This window comes from Varroa destructor, unplaced genomic scaffold (genome assembly GCF_002443255.2).
Source record: "Varroa destructor unplaced genomic scaffold, Vdes_3.0 BEIS01000005.1, whole genome shotgun sequence".
NCBI classification, from domain to species: domain Eukaryota; kingdom Metazoa; phylum Arthropoda; class Arachnida; order Mesostigmata; family Varroidae; genus Varroa; species Varroa destructor.
In genome coordinates this window covers 3,877,376-3,894,724 of record NW_019211458.1, presented here as the reverse complement: position 1 = coordinate 3,894,724, position 17,349 = coordinate 3,877,376, and the positions used below count along the sequence as shown (strand labels likewise).

Below are 17,349 nucleotides of genomic sequence, written 5' to 3'. Positions count from 1 at the left end.
TTTTTTTTTACACGTATTGATTTTTTTGCAGATACAAGCACTAAGTGATTTGCATTGCGTGAAAGCGTTTTCGTTTTTGGTAGCCTAATGTACCAGTAGTGAAGCTATGAAATCTTCCTACCTTACTAAATCCTATCGAGCCTCAATTATGTGGGGACTAAATTTAAACGGGTTTCCTTTACATTTCGCTTTGGTTTGACCACTATCCGCTTGTTATAAGCCCAAAGGTCATAGGTGTCTCTGTTGACTTTCAGGACGGCAAAATCGTATTTTTGATAGTACACTTCTATATCCTCAAATTCACTGATAGGCTGGCTACAACGAACACATTTGGACAGCTCGAACAAGAAACAAATAGTGCATCAGCACGCGTTTCCACTAAGCGGAAGGAATTGTCTCTAGAAAACCTTTTCCAAAATCGATAGACTGCCTCATATCCACATGCCTGTGATGCCTTCGTCAAATAAACGAACGTTCAAGTTTGAGAACATTCGTAACAGTGGATTGATACATAAAACTGGTCATAAATTGAAAAGTATTTATGTATAAAATGAACATATTTTTTATAATATAAACAATGTAGGGTAAAAGTGATGAAACTCCGTCTCGAAATTTGTACACATGTCCTGGCAGAACCTGGGTTAACGTAAGCAGATGTCATAACCGGTCCTGTTAAAAATGTCGGCTATTGCTACGTCGCAAAGATCTGCCCCAATTTGCAAGCTTCCAAATTAATTTGCGAAAGAGGTCAGAACATTTAAGAGAACGCGCACCGCTATCTAAAGCTTACTACATCTGACACTTAGCAATCTGCTAAGAAGATATACAAGTGTAAGATATGGTTAAAAAAAAACGCGTCGTTGTGTATTTTTGCAAGAATCTCTCTTTATCGTTTAAAAATGGCAGATGGTATAAGCACCACATGCTGCAAGAGATATGGATAAGGAATATGAAATATGCCATTTCTTAGTACTATCGGAGCAGAAAGTCAGAGTAGATAGCCAGAGCAGCATATTATATAAGAAGTACTTTGCATTACTCACACACAAGCTCCATTAAGAACACCTGCCTAATGAAACGGCTAAGCCCGCTATACTCGTTCCACGTGAGCTCCGATGAATGCTTTTAAAAAGCATTTGTGAATTAGAGAGCAAATAAACTACAATGAGGAAAGTAACAGAAACACGTATAAGACTTCAGATGGGAGTCTTCGTGGTATTGACAAACAAAATCACCCTGAACGACCATAAATATCTAAATAACAACGATAAATAATGCCGTCACATACCAAAACCATAAACTGTTTCAAGAACGAAATGAGATTTTACTGAGGAACTGAGAGCTATTTCCGCTCAAAGCCACCCATTTGGGAATAATTTTAGCAAATTCTAACAAGTCTGTACATCCTGCAAAAAAATAGGCTATTAGTCTTGTAACTGAAGCTCAAATATCTCGCATTATGCAGTGCTTAAGAAATAACTATCATATGGATACGCAACAATGCAGAGGTAGCAAAGCCTACTCACAAAAAATGCAAAGAGAGAGAAATTAATAATTCCCAAACCGCTACCTACCACTGAATGCGCGCATCTCATATGTACCCATATTCCAGAAAATTTTAAAGCGCTGAAAAACGCTATGACTACTCCAGGCCGAGGGTAGACCAGGCCTACCTACCATTTTACTTGTAAAATATCACAAACATACCATAAACACCTTTCAGAATTTACATGAGGGCGCAGAGACAACATACTTACTCGCTAAATATAGAAATATATGAATCTATGGTTCGCATGAAATTGACCCGTTTGCTTCACGCTGAAGGTCAGCCGTCCGAATCAATAATAACGCAGTTTTTCATATAAAGCTTGAATATCTTATTACATCTTTAGTCACCGTAACTACGCAATCGAATTTTGATGTACCCCGATTTTGACGCACACATACCGTGAACGAGCCAGGCATCAACGCTTAGAAACGCACATATTTATAAAAGTTACGTTGTCATGAGTATTGCATGAGAAAATCACAAAAATAGTTTGGTTACTGGAATTTATTTTCCATTGAAAAGGCGGCATGTAGGGCTAGTGCTTATTTATATACGCTAAGGGTTCGGTAGTACAGAGTTGTAACAAAGTTCATCTGATCTCACTACACCACCGAATGTAAAATACCGAATAAAAACTCGAAAAAAATATTTGGATTTTCTTTTCCTCTACTGCATATAACTGTATCGAAAGATATTACGGACATTGACCTCCATAATGATACACTAAACACAAAAAAAATTAAATTTAGGTTTTAAAAAAGGGGTGAAATGGACAGAATCGGGCTCACTGCGCGTAAACGATCAATCTTAGGAAAATGGTGAAAGATTTCATACCTAGATCTACCCCGAGCTCTAGTGACAGGTTCTTCGATCTTATATTTGTTGAGAAAATGATGTAATGAGTACTACCAACTTCAAGTTTTATACAACCTACATATGTACATGAACAAATACGATACGCCTGTCACTTCACTGTACAGTACCGTTGTTCGACAGAAAATAGCGACGACTGAAAGCTCTATAATCTTTTTTAATCGCTGACTACTTAAATTCCTGTTGTTTTCCAGCATCTCACGTGTATCAGCCCGCCGTAGTTGTTACATAGCAAGACGTTCCTACTTTTTTTTTTATGTGACAGTTTTTCCTGGAACAAGAATAGATTTTACTTGGGTGTCCAGTTATAACTGCATATAAAGATCGGTACAGTTGCGAACTGTCTGTAGAAAGGTCTTAACAGCTTTAATCTTTAGAAAACCAGTAGATTCGCGGTTATGTTTCAGGTCTCGTAGGAGCTGAGCAATCCGTGCAACATCGCTAGGTGATATCGTATGCTCCCACAATATTTAGATAAGGTCTGCCTATGCTAGACTCTGCAATATTACGACAAACAGTCACGCTTAAGAACAGAATAATTCATCTTCGAACTAACAAAAAGTTCGAGGGCAGTACTTCCTTATAAAAAATTATCAATTAGCGTCACATTATTATAGTCGGGCTCACGTTAGATTAACCTAATATGTTCAAAAGCAATTGTAGCTTTTCTAAACAAATACGATGCTTCGTGCATGGAATTAAACTTTATAGTCGATTCAGACACCGCCCCAGTACACATCCTAGTAGCCGGCTCAAGAGGTTTGGGTGAAATTTAGTTGGGTTATAACTAAGGTTAAAAACCTCTTATGCTACTTCAATTTAGTATGTAATGGTTTCGGTCGGATCATCAATATTATAATATAGTCATGCGCTTATTAATGCTCTAGAAGCAGAACTTTCTTCCAGATGTGCCTTACAATTCTGAAGCGTTTGATTCCATTTATTTAACCGTATCCGTACCCTTAGTAAGTTTTTTTTACAATTGTAAAAATAGAGTTACATACTGTTGTCGATTACAGAAATAAGTTCATATTTGTTTTTTTTTGTAATTGTCAAAGATAATTTTTGTAATTCGTGAATCTTCATACCGAACTTATACACTCAAGCAAATAGGGTTTCTTAGATGTACTTCTGCAATTATATGTAAATATACCTCGAAAATCTAAAAAACAATATAAAATAGTATAACAATCTCGGTAATAGTTTTCATATGCTTGACCACGTCTAGCTGCATGTGCTTGTAAAAACGTTACCCTTGAATTTACAAAAAAAAACGCCAAATGAAGAATGTTACAATTATTTAAAGAAGTGTTCATAACGTCTCCCGTTTGGATCAATAAAAGGGTACTTGATTATGGCATTAGCAGGCTTGGTTTATAATATCGATTCAGTTCATCTAATAACTCTACTGCTAGCTCTAAGGGGGAGAGTGCTCTCAGAAAATGTCTCACGGTGACTATTTGCGTCACGGTCCAGCGATGTATTCAATAAGCCGAAGAGCTTCTTGTTTTCCAGTTTATTATTGTACAATTGATGTCCATCAATGTTTTATTGTATGTTACGCAGACAAGAATACCACTAACAAACTACCTACGCATAGGTAACAGGTGTAATTTATAGGCTAAATGAATCAATCTACTGGTCAGACCCTTTGTTTAATGGAATCTCATATTGCATCACGTCAGTCCAATTATAATTCTTTATTCATATAATATTATGAAGATCGAACTGTAATATAGTGAGCTGTTTGAAAGTCTTTATAGGTTTTGTATACGAACATAATCATATGCAGGCAAAACCGGTTAAGCTGTGGATTTATTTTTTGGGTGATTTTTAGATTAACGGGTATATGTACATACATACACACAAACTTTATCCTAGACCATGCCTTACGACAGGCAAGCTCGGAAACGAGGTTATTGTAGCAAAAAGTTTTACGTTAAAGACAGACTGTTTCAAATGTTTTTTGCTTTTATATTAAAAATACGTGATAGCTGAGATAGCGTACTCGATTAAGGGAAGGAAAGACAACGTAGACATCTTTAAGAAAATACTATGAAGCCTTCTTACAAAAGACAGTAACTATTATCACTGGTTTCGAATAAATTTACTCAGATAATAGTAAGATAAAGTCCTATAAAAGAGTATTTCTTCTAGACTAAAAAGTTTTTCTGTTAGTGATAAGTTATCAATGAATCAATACGTATAAAAAGTATGGTTACAAATCAATACGGCCATTAAGTTTTGGGATAAAATGTTTATTAACATATTTATTTGTATGCGCATTTTTTTGCTGTTGTGTATAATGTATGCATACAGTCGTGTGCAGCTAAAACTTTATATTTTCATAGCAGATTTGCTGGTTACCGTCTGTAAGTGGCCGGTTGGCGGCTATCGACAATTGATACACATACAATTTACGAGACGGCGGTAGCATCTACTTCGTGCGATTCGCAGTAAACTACACAGGAGAAGACACTGTTTGCTAACCTGTTCGTAGCTTTTATCGTTATCTTACCCGCACACAGTTCTCGTATTGCATAGTTTTTCCAATATGTAGATTTGCCATATTTGAATTGCAGTGTATCTTTTATTTTCAAAGTACCGCCACAAATGTACCATTTTGCGAAACAGCTTAAATGCAATAAAAACAATCCGCCGTAGAAATAGTGAAATAGGCGGAGAGACGAAATTCGTATGTAAAAATACAACATTGAAATCACCGGGCCATTGGACGCCGCTTGTCGTTACAATGTATAATGATAATGGAAGAAATAAGCAGCCTAGGTACAGCAGAGTCCTTGGCCAAATTGTATTACGACAATAAATTTTTTTCGAGTATACATTTTATATATTTGGATGTACTTTTACATCTCTGAACTGATTTCATGAAAACAGCTTAAACCATGTTGATAACCAAGATACCGAACGTGGACCTGTAACCTGCTGAAGAAAATACATAACAATTCAGAGGAAAAGCACAATAACGGTGAGTGTGAAGTTCAGTTTGTCGTTAATTATATGCGTTTTTATAGTATATAACGTTCGTTCTTTCCTTCATCTTTACTTGAAGCAATGTTGATGAAATGCTGAACATAATACTATAGCTGTGTATACGAAGTCTGTGCAAATAAACAAAATTGCAAAAGATACCATGAGTGTGAACAATGTGATATCATTTGAACATGATACCATAATTAGACATTTCTTGATGGAGTCATCAAAAGTCATCACTTGATTACATTATCGTTGCAACTGATGTTGACCACTCTCCAGCAAAAGGTGCCTGCAGCTCAAGCGTCCACTATCGCGGACGGGCCCAGTGTGCGCCTTGTAGTTAAAGTAATTCAGAATAATAATAATATCCCTCCATTTCTCACCTTTCCAAGCTGTGGTATTGCAATCACGCACTGATGGATAGTTACACCACCATTCACTCATCCATAATCGTAATTTAATTCGTTTTAACTTAATGATCATCAACCAGCACTTCTTTTCCCATTCGATGGTTTTTTTTATTTTTCGCACGATTTTTCTTTTTTGTTCTATCACTCCATCAGTAATTTATATTTAGCAAATATTTGGACCTAGATTCCGGACGAAGTACAAATAACTGGTAGGTAATCCTTCAACTAGTGCATGTAATATTTTATTAATCGCTTGAGACCTATTACACAACGGAATAACAGAATTTCTGGAGCACGGTCGGTGCAAATGCACTTAGCACCAGTCATAAAAGAATACATAAATGTGCGTTGCACAAACGCTGTTGAATAGAATATAGCACACGTAAGGCGGAAAACATACACATCGTACACTTATGTAAACATTAAATAGCGCAAATCATAGAACAATCATACCTGTAAAACATACAAGATCAAGCAGTGACAAGACACCCCTTTGTGCTTTTTAGTGCCTCTAATTAAAGAAGAACTCGACTCGCTTTCTATAAATCACTGGTGTACCAGTTGGGATTAAGGGAGTCTGAATTTATCGGCGATGGATTTGCAGCGTGGTCGTAATTGGGATCTAAATCCATTCCTTCGTTATGATGTCCCGCTTGGAAGTTATTTAATGGAGTATGAGCGGCGTGCGGTGTCGCCACAGGGGAACTCGAAATGTCCAAAGTCTGCATAGAGTTAATGGCTATTTGTGTGTCGACTGGATAACCTGTACAATCAAAGCAACAAACAGCAACCATCATTAAAAAATTAACACACTGACCTACGTATATTAGTTACATGCGAGAGTTTGACACAAGTCAATTTTCACGATGAGACCCCTCCTGTTCATACCAAATCGTGAAGTGTTTTGTGGTACCAGCCCACTGAATTACACAGTCTGCAGGACAAAAGAAGATATGTCACCATAATAACTAAGGATCACGTGACTGACATGTGTATCACAACTGAAATAAAAGCTATGCATTTCCCGCCGTAAACCTATTGCATGTCTTTGCCATTATTCTTTGTTGTCCAATAATGGACGCTGTTCTCATAATGTATACCGCGCTTATTGAGGTACTAATAATAACTGATAATACAGGAGCATTTCAGAAGAATTACAATCCTTTTCTAATTACCCAGATGCAAAAACGCACAAGGCAGTTGGATCCAACATACTACTTCATAAAAACTGTTATAAAATAGTATCTGACAAGTAAGGTTTATTAATTTTATTTTTGATTTATAAGCAATTAAACTGATAAACCGATTTGCAAAATCTACTAATGATTTTTAGCGATACGCATTTTAGAAGCTCACTATCTTGTCTAAGTGCCTAAATATTTTAGCTTTACACCCTCATAGCTTCTTACCTCTCAGAAGCGCTCCTCGCAGCATTGCAAACATTCATAAAAATATTAGTTTTTTTTGTCTAATGTGTTCAGTTAGGTTAGTCATGCAATTGCGAGCGTGTACAATACGAGAACATTGGACTGCCTGCCATTCGCATTTCTTCATTCGAGAAGCGTTCAGTAGCAAACAGTTCCTTTCCTTCGTGGACTTTTTCCGGAATTCGTAGATGTGAGTTGACTGTAGCACGGTTACATGTATGCACACTCACACATATACAAAAAAGTTCTTTTGTTTCCTTCTTCCTCACGCTGCCTCGTTGTCAGTGGTTATTATAATAATAATTATCGTCTTCTTTGACATCCGCTACATACCTATCGTAAAATTCAGCATTTCTTAGTCTCAAGTAATTGACACTTATTAATCGCTTCCCACATCTTGGCCACGCGTTTTAACTCTGCTAGTTTCGCCGCTTAATCGCTCGCCAAGATCGTTTTTCATGTCTTATTGTGTGTGTGTATGTGTTATCCCTTGACTCTATCTTTAATCCTCCCCTTTTGCAATATAAACTGTGCTACTCGCACTTCTCATTGTTTTGATCGTGTTATTACTAATTCCTATTTAGCGAGCGATTCGTACTGTTCTCTGGAATAAGGAATTATATTTACCCCTTTTTTATGTACTTCACCGTCTTTTCACTCACTGTACCGGACAGAGGTGTCTATTTGCGTTTGTAGAAGATCTCTTACACTAGGGAATACCATATAGACAGAGATTGAGTTTTAGTTGGCTCGATTGATCCTTGTAATGCTCGCTTTATATTATAATAACCCTGAGAGTTAGCCCGGTAACGTGTAACTTGCATGCCTTTTTCTACATTTTTGGTCAAACCTTTCTTTCTTGCATTCCATTCTTTATTGTCTATTATTTTGGACAACCTGGACAATCGTACCTGTATCGATGTAAAAATGATAACTTCTTGTAAGAAGATCTGTATTTCTCATTGCGAAAAAATTAATGGTGCCGTTGGTTTTGGGAACGTGTGTATGTCGCACAAGAGTGTGAGGTGCCTGTGCAATGTACTACGATGGTGACATCTCTTATTTCTTTTACCTTTTCATCATTTTTCTATATCATTTACGTAATCAATTTATTCAACCCATATTTTTAGTTTTCCAGAAACGCAGATAATGCGTACGTCTGATCCACTTTCACTGAAAGAGACTTGATTTGTCTCCAGCCTATATATATATATAATATCTTATCTCTATATGGTATATCTCGCCGTTACCTTCACCCATAGACTTAAAGAACGTTTGTTCTACAATTATAATCATGTTATCTATAAATATTTCTGAATGTGGAGTCAATGGGCACGCCCGAAAAAATAAGATTGCGCGGTAAACCTGACATCGATGACTTGAATTCAATTAGATTGCTATATTACCGGAAAATAAACTTGAGGTAACACACATATACTCACATATACACTCGTCGTTCATCCACAGGTTATTTAGCCTTTTTCAGATATGATTATTATTATTACATTGTCTATTAAATATTGGCAATAGAATAATAATTCTTATATATTATAATTGGTATATTGTTGACACGATATGAATATCTAGTCTCTCGTCATACTCTTTCATTTAGCATTTCAGTTATTCGTCTACCATCGATACTTAAGCAGCCGAAGCAACGAGATGAATAATTTTTATTCTTCTTACTGCTTTTTATTGAGTTAGATATTACTCCATCCTTCGGTGTAAATTATCTTCCCGGAGACCCCCAGGTCTTGAAAGCAAAGCTACTTTTAATCTTATTCGTATTGAGTAAATATATGCCAGGATCAACTTCAGCACTATACTGGGTACTTCAGCGGATTTGGCGTGCTCCTTAACTGAATTTTTTAGTTCTCCACTTGCTATTCGTTCCCCACAGGGCTTACAGCTGTTTCGTGATGGAGAGAATACGAAAGTAACTTAAAACCTGTTTGAATAGTATCGTCTTATTAGGAATGTTTTTATCGAAGAAAAGTAAACGCTGCATTATATTTTTATTGTTTGTTAAACTTTTTGAATGATCAACGCTTGACTCATTCAAATGTATTTAGTTGCTAAATATAGCTCTATTAGCTTCTGTCCGTCATAAACCATAACTAAAAATAAATGATTTCATTTTGAGTACGTATTAATTGAATCCAGCTAGTCAGCTTTGTAACTTCTGAAGTTTTGTTTTGCTAAATCGACTATAAGACGATAACGTCCGATCTAAAATTCAGAAGCGTGATTAAATGAATTAGAGATTATTACTCAAAACAAAAGCCTCACCCTGAGCAGCATAATTATTGTTGTTGTTATTGTTGGTTTGCTGCTGGCCGGGGTTTCTGGGTCCTCCTGGAGCGGTATGAGGGGGCGCAGGATACATTCCGGAGGGATTATACGCGTCAGGATCGAATCCCATGTCCATAGGATCGACATGCGGTGGCTGAGGTGTACCGTGCTCACCTGGCCGCATCAGACCCGCAGTGAGTTCCATGGAAAGTCTCTTTTTATAGTCCTGAGATTTGTCATCTGACATACGGAACAAAATTGCTGCTGCATATGTCGCTGAAATAGAAAGGTCAAGAAACACTGTCAGGTGCTATATTCTATATATTTACACGTCACGTTACTATAATTACATCCGGCACGTTGATATATACATACGGTTTACTGGTTACTTGAAAAATTTATATGTAGTCTACATACTGAAAGAAGGAAAGTGAAATTAATATGCAGAATGAATCCCAATTGACGTGCAAAAATGCTCAGACAGAACTGGATATGGAAATTGCGGACAGAAAGTAAGGGCCAACTGACCTAATATTAACGAACTACCAGTATGAAAAAATTTAAAAACTAAGCTCACCAACTGCTTCATTTCCGGAACGCAATAGTTCAGTGAGCGGTCCTGTTGCTCCATCAGCTTCTATCTGGTCAGCGCCTTCACGATCTGCTGCCAGTTCAGAGAGTACACTGACCGCAACACGTTGCACGTTTTCGACATCCGAATAGAGGAGTTGCACGAATACAGGAATTACATGCAGTGACCGGATAAGTGGACGATTGCTGGGATCCTTGGAAAAGATGTGCATAGCCCCCACAGTACCTTCGACTACTTCTTCCATGCTGACTCCGTCGCAGAGGGGCGCCGGTCCTCCGTTTGCATGACTCGCGGTCATATCGCCGAATGCCTTGTGCAAAATCTGGCTAAGACGTTGTATTGCCCCATCCTCACGCAAAGGCGCGTTATTATCAGGGCATAAAGCCAGATTACGTATCAGTCCGATCACTGCCTTTACAAGTGGCCACCGTGCAGGTGGATGCAGTAACTTGACAAATACTTGAAGTCCGTACGTTCGTCGAATTGCTTGTTGGGCAAGTTCGGCCTCAGGGTGACGGCATGTCAAGTGGCGCAGTGCACACACTGCTGGTTCTGTGATTTCTTCGCGATCGCCTGCCTGAATGACCGTTCGTACAAGGGCTTCGCAACCTTGCACGCGGCATACAATTGATTTATTACGCTGGTTATTGCATGTCAAATTAGAAAGAATACCAGCAGCGCATGTTACTACGTTCATGTCAGGCGAAGCTAGTAGCTCGACCAGGTTGTGAAGCAGTTGTTCCAGATTGTCCTAAAAATCAATCAACAATAAAAGAAGGCCGTATGAAGCATATCATAAACACTCAGACGCAAGGTACAGTAACAATATTATAAAATGTCAAGCTTCGTAACTTACATCACATAAATCGATAATTTGCATCCTCATAACCCACTATACGGCTCAACCCGAAGGGAGCCAGAACGGAGGGTCCCTTGTTATCGGCACAAGTATATGATACTTACTGCATGCGCAAGGATAGATCTAATCATAGGAAGCAATAACTTATATTTTTAAAGACCTTTTAAACCACTGTCTAATAGCCTACATCTTTCGATAACTCCTATCTCGGTCGGCTAAATCGTATTACCCTTCCTTTTAAAACCTCGATACCTGACGAATGGCGGCGTCAGAAAGATTGCGAAGTGTCCAGAGACAGTTGAGGACCAGGCGCTGCGAACCGTGGTTCAGATGCTGAGCCAACGCCTGCACTCCACCGGCCTCCACGATTGCCGGTTTGTTCGAGCAGCACACGGATAGCACCTGTCATACACAAGAAATACATTAAAAACCTTACTTTAATCTAAAACAAATCAATGTAATAACGCATAGATGTAGGATGAGAACATAAAGAATTGGACATAAGAAGCAGCACGGACAGCATAAATAGATGAGTATGTATACTGCGTAGTCAAACCTTGAGCACTCGCGTAGTGGTCCACAGCAGTTTCTCGTAGGTATAACATCGTAAGATCCTGACGAGCTCCGTTGGCCCTCCAGATGCGAGGATGACCAACTTCGATTCTTGGTTGCCGTAAGCGAGGATCTGTAGACAATCCGTGACAACCGCGAGGAATTTGACATTGTTCCTTTGAAGCAGTGATACCATTTTTTGGAGTCCTCCTGCTAGCCGGACTGCCATTTTACTGCCATCTTGGTGTAATAGCAGATTGTGGAGGGTCGTGATAGCGTAAAAAAGCACACTTTCCACGGGTGACGAGAGCAGTTTGACGAGCGCGGGAATACCGCCAGATTTAAAAATGGCCAATAAACCTTGCCGATGTTGCGAGAGGTTTTGTAGGGTGCCGGCAGCGCTGCGCGTCGTGTCCAGGTCATTCGAAGTAGCCATGGCCTTTACGAGGGCCGCCACCATTTGCGGGGAGTTCATGATGGCGTGCCGAGAAGCCTCCTTCTTCGAAAGCTGGTGAACCATAACCGCTGCTTGCCCGACAACTACTTGATCCTCGTCGTTCAGCAGCTTTATTAGCTCTGGAATGGCCCGCGTCGCAAGGTCAGCATCGTCCTGGTAATTAATTAAGTTGACTACGGCATGACGTAGCATTTGTGAAGGTTCTGATAGTCGTTGAACAGCAGTTGGCTGGCTTGGATCGTATTGGGTGCTGGGTATATCCATTCCCTCGTCGAGGGTCTCGGGAAACATGGCAGCGCGAACGCGCTGTGATCTCGTTTGACTCAGCTGAGCACCGACTTCATCGACGCTACTGTTGGTCTGATCTCCCGTATTTGGAGCTCCGCCATAATTACTACTAATGGCTCCGGTCGAGCTCTGGTCACCCCAATCGTAGATCATTCCGTCTTCTGCACCACCAGCCACTGAAAGAGGCCCTGCACTCTGGATACCTGAGTCGGTTCCCGAACCAGTGTTGCCGTGAGCCAGGTACGAATTCTGCTGCCACATTACCGTCTGCTGCTCTCGCGATACTTCCGACTGCACCACGGAACCCACTCCGCTGCCCTTCCCTCCGTAGACTGATCAGACAGAGCCAAACAAAGAAAGAGAGAGAGAGAGAGAAGACGGAAAAGTTTCAATAATTAAATCACCATTAAACAAAACATTAACAAATATGGATTGTTCTATTCATCTATTATAGATTTTTACCTAATTACCGATAGCTGATTCCTCGTCATGTCTGTATTAAATATTCGAGACAAACATTTTTTTATATTTTGAAACATTAATATTTAAGCTAAATGCGCGCCATTCTATTTGATGACCCTCTTCCATTTTTTTAGTAACACCATAATTCTATCACTGTAGAACTCTGATCTTGAAGGATAAATTGTGACAACCGATTTTTGCATCCTCCATTGAAACTAAGTTGACACTATTTAAAAGTTCTTCAAAGACGAAAACAGATAGTAGTCTGATGCCGCAAGATTCGAGCTACACGGTGGACGCATTAATATTTCCATCTAAATTCTCTATGAAGTAGCTAAAATGTATATTCATAGTGTAAAACGATGTCTTTTCTGTTTACTAGTTTGTCTGTTTTTTTTTTGATTGTTTGTTGTAATCGTGTTAATTCTATAGGTTTGAAACAATCAGTTTGCCAGGCGAGAGCATTTCGTAATGCACAACTGCTTTCCGATCTCATCGATCACATAGTATCACCTTTGGCCTTAGCCCTGGTTGCCACAAAATGCGGGGAACATTTTTAGTATATTGCTGTTGTTCGTAGTCCACCTTTCATTTCCAGCAATCATACATTTTAGAAAAGGCTCGATTTCGTTGTTCTACAAAGTTTTGCAGACAATAGTAATACAATCTGGTACATTCTTTTGCGTCAGTTAATATGGAATCCAAACTTCGTGCTTCAAACCGGCTTCTTCAGATGGTTTAAAACTGTTTGGTTATAAAATATAGATTCTTGGCGAGGTCATGGCTTTGCTTAACCTTCGCAATATTTCATCATTTTCCTTCGTAAAGGCTCGATCACTACGAGACATATCTTTTGGATCCACATTTTCAGGAGGGAAATGACTGAACTACCTTTGAGCTGTTTCTTTCGGTAACACATTTTAATCCACAAATTTTTGTGTCTAGGCAGTATTTGTACCTTTATCCTAGTATAATGTAAAGTATAGCGAATTTTCACAGAAATTTTACTTATTTTTCTTACATCTCAACAAAGGTACTCCAACGATTTAGCATGTCACTACTGTCAAATCCCAATTTTCAAACGACGTCAATGCCGACCCGGCGCGACTCATTACTTGAGATATGCGACTTTAAAGTCATCTGGTTAAACAAACCTCCAACATCTTTTTGGCTACCTATACATATATATGCTCCATCGTTGTGCTCGTTGAGGAAACCAGATTATGATGTACGTTACAGTAGCATTTCTTGAATAGTTTTTCCTTCTTTTGCCCCCTTGATAGAGTAAACAAAGTCCTTTTTTAAATGTTTTTATGACAAAAGCAACGATTCATATTATTCAGTTAGTCTATACTGTTCGTTTGTCCTTATTCAGCAGTTTTTTTTTTAGTTTGATGCACCGATTTCTACCGTTAGACTCCTATCATTTCACATACAAGCAGTTATTCTATGTACATTATTTTAAAATAGGTGTACTCACGGTTGATCGTCTGTTGTTGAGCTTGGCGTTGTTGGTTGCCTGTGGCTGTGGGTTGTGGAGCCTGCGGCTGTAGCTGAGCGTAACTCATTGTGGATCTGCAAGTATACGGCACCTGTATGGAAAGCACCACAAAATAAACTCGGTACGTGACGAAGGACACGGCCGAACTACAACCCGCAGCCACGCAAGCGGGCGAATATGACGAGAGACAAGAGATCCAATCTGGAATGAACAAATTTCTAGTGAGAATCATCTACGTTAATTACATAAACTATCAATCTATCAATTGTAAAAGGCACAGTAGGAATGATAGTAATCGTTGCAATCTATCACTATTGGATAATCAATCAATTAATGGATGTGCTGAAGATGCTTCTTGCTATAAAAACCTACGTGCAGCGAATAGTTTGTGCAAAGATCAATCGGTTCAATATGACCTATCATGATCAAATGCAAAATTACTGATGTATGATATATTATTACTAATAATAGCTAGCACTCGTTGCCACATTGTCGACATACATTTCTGAGTCTATGTGCTTAATATTGCTCCATTCGTTTTAACTGTACAAAAAACAACACTGCGTTCTGTTTCATGTTCACTGCGTTCAAACATGTTTCAATTTCGATTTGGTTTACTTTTATTAGATTAGAAGATTTTATTAGGTTAGAAGATGAACATTTTTGATAATCTTTGACGGAAATATGTTCACAATGTACAACACCATGCACAATTGAAATAGATTAGTTGTGTATATGTAGCAATTTCCTTTTCTGAACTGGTTGGACGCATGCTTGGCAGCTATTAATGCGGTTTTAAATTTTTTTAATGCAATCCTTGTCCTATGAATAACAAAGCATATATATATATATATATAGTATAACAAATTATTTTACATTGTTTTTATGTTGGTTCAAATTAGTCCGACGCTATTTTAAGCTCGAGTTATCTGACGACGTTCGCAATTAAACTTCTTAGTTCAACCATTATTGACTCTTCATACAACCCCCGATCGAATCAACTTCTCCTTTTTGGTATACATGAAATACTTTTCAATCCATATCGACTGTCTGTCCGTGATCCCCAACAATGCCAAAAATACAAACTTGCTAATTCTGTAAAGGCAAGAGACTTTACTTCCTTGAATGAACGTTTATTTCTACAATCGTCCTTAAATAAAAATAAAATGTATGAAGTCTCATTTAACGTATAAATAAAATGACATGCGTCAGATTTCTTTCATCCAAGGCCGCCTGAGTACAAATCACATAACTACTTACTAATGTTAGAGGATATAGACCGCTAGCGTCTCGCTTGATACCCATATAAGTTCTTCTAAAAGAAATGATGCTCAGAAGAAATAGTACACCAATGAATGCTACAGCTGCTGTGCTTCGTTTAAATCATAAGAAGGTTCTCACAGAAGTTCATGAAGGCATGTCCGAGTACCTTGTGTTTACGTGTATGAGAACAGAAACTAAACTACAAAATTGTCATTTAATTCAAAATCTCAAACTCCAACGCAACTGAATTTATCAGTTACTGATTTAAACCGAAGCTACCATAAAGTTTTAATTAAAAAATGTTTTGAACACTAAAGCAAAGGCTAAAAAAGCCAGAATTCGTGCATAAATAAAAAATGCAGTGCACATTTTTATTAATAGAAAACTGTGGACAGCCAGTTCTATTAGATACAAGCGGAGGAAACTTTAGCCAATCAAAATCCTTTCATTATTGTTGATAGCTTCAGGATCCTAATTTGTATGACAATTTTTTACTAGAATTTGAAAATGCCGACGCTGTGTCGACAGATTTTCATAGCAGCAACTAGCAACTATAAAAAATCCTACGAAATTCTGCATCTGCCGAGTGCATTGGCATCATTTGAGTACTTCTTTAGAATGAACGAATTCTAATAAGCCAACTAGTAATTATTTATAGATAAATTTGAGTACATTCGTCTACAAAAACATAAAGGAAGAAGTTTTGCAACTTTCAAGTGCCTAGCGTAGCGATTTAACAACACAGACGGGGTACTATGAAGCAGAAGCACAATAAAAGTCATTCTAATTGTCACGCGGGACTATAACACCGTGAACCACTGTTGCCGTCTATTGTTACTTGAGAACTAGGGTCGCTGTTACCACCGTAGCTGTAGTGGCTGATATTAACTGAGAAAGAAGTATCAGGTCACTCAATTCACCACTACTTGCTTAGTTAGATAATAACGCATTACAAGGCCTGTTGCTTAAACGCGCACACATACACACACAACCAAAGCATCAAATCATGGGCTTCCCAAGACGACTATCGTCGTAAAAGATAAAAAGTTTTACCCTACTGCAGCGGCAACTACCGAATAGCTTTTTGTCGTACTAACAAATCATTTCAAGGTACTATATCTTTAGTAAAAGCCGGTTAGACTTGAACTTCATACGTCGGAGGCAAATTAAACAAAAATAACTTATTAGTAATAAGCCTTTGCAATAATCTATCTATCTATCGGGATTGCAAGACAAGAGAGGTCGACATAAATTCTTATACACCACAACCAAACACAAGCCACCTTTAAATTAGTCGAGACTCTATTTTGCTATTTGAGTTACTACTGAATAGGTTGCGAATCATAACATCGCTCAGTTTCCGCAGACATCATAAGCTCTGCAGTATCAAGATTCCTGCTCACACATGTGTTATTCGTTCAATACGGTGCCCAGCAAATACAGATATTCATAACCAGGTTGCTTTTTTGCATAACAATTCATAAAGCATAGCTACTAGGCCTACGGGGTGTGAAAGAAAGTAGCCTAAATTGTCATAAGTTTACCATAGAATGCTTTTGGTGCAACGATAGCTGTATCACATGGAATAATGCAAATCATCTAGTTCTACTTACAGTACAACGTTAGGATGTTCGGAGCCGCTCGGGTCGCAGAAATTCTGCGGGTTTAGCTGAGCCCCAAACTACTCGGTTCCTGCTGGGTGCTCGCGTTGAACTGCTGTCGGCAAACATCAAAGGAATTATAAACAACAGCTGACGTCACAGCGTGGGCCGGGCTGCTGCGCCACGACGAAGAATGAGTTCGAAAAAATGGCGCTGGAGCGGTGTA

General features: G+C 38.5%; 1 protein-coding gene across 1 annotated transcript; it reads right to left on the bottom strand.

The window, feature by feature from the left end:
• Nucleotides 1-4,659: 4,659 nt before the first annotated feature.
• On the bottom strand, nucleotides 4,660-17,283 carry arm (armadillo). Its single transcript, XM_022807737.2, has 7 exons — nucleotides 17,136-17,283; nucleotides 14,239-14,460; nucleotides 11,556-12,628; nucleotides 11,252-11,401; nucleotides 10,126-10,891; nucleotides 9,546-9,824; nucleotides 4,660-6,592 (listed from the first exon to the last, which is right to left on the bottom strand). Exons 2-7 carry the CDS (start codon nucleotides 14,324-14,326, stop codon nucleotides 6,369-6,371), a joined length of 2,580 nt encoding a protein of 859 aa, XP_022663472.1. The 5' UTR covers nucleotides 14,327-14,460; nucleotides 17,136-17,283; the 3' UTR covers nucleotides 4,660-6,368.
• Nucleotides 17,284-17,349: the final 66 nt, after the last annotated feature.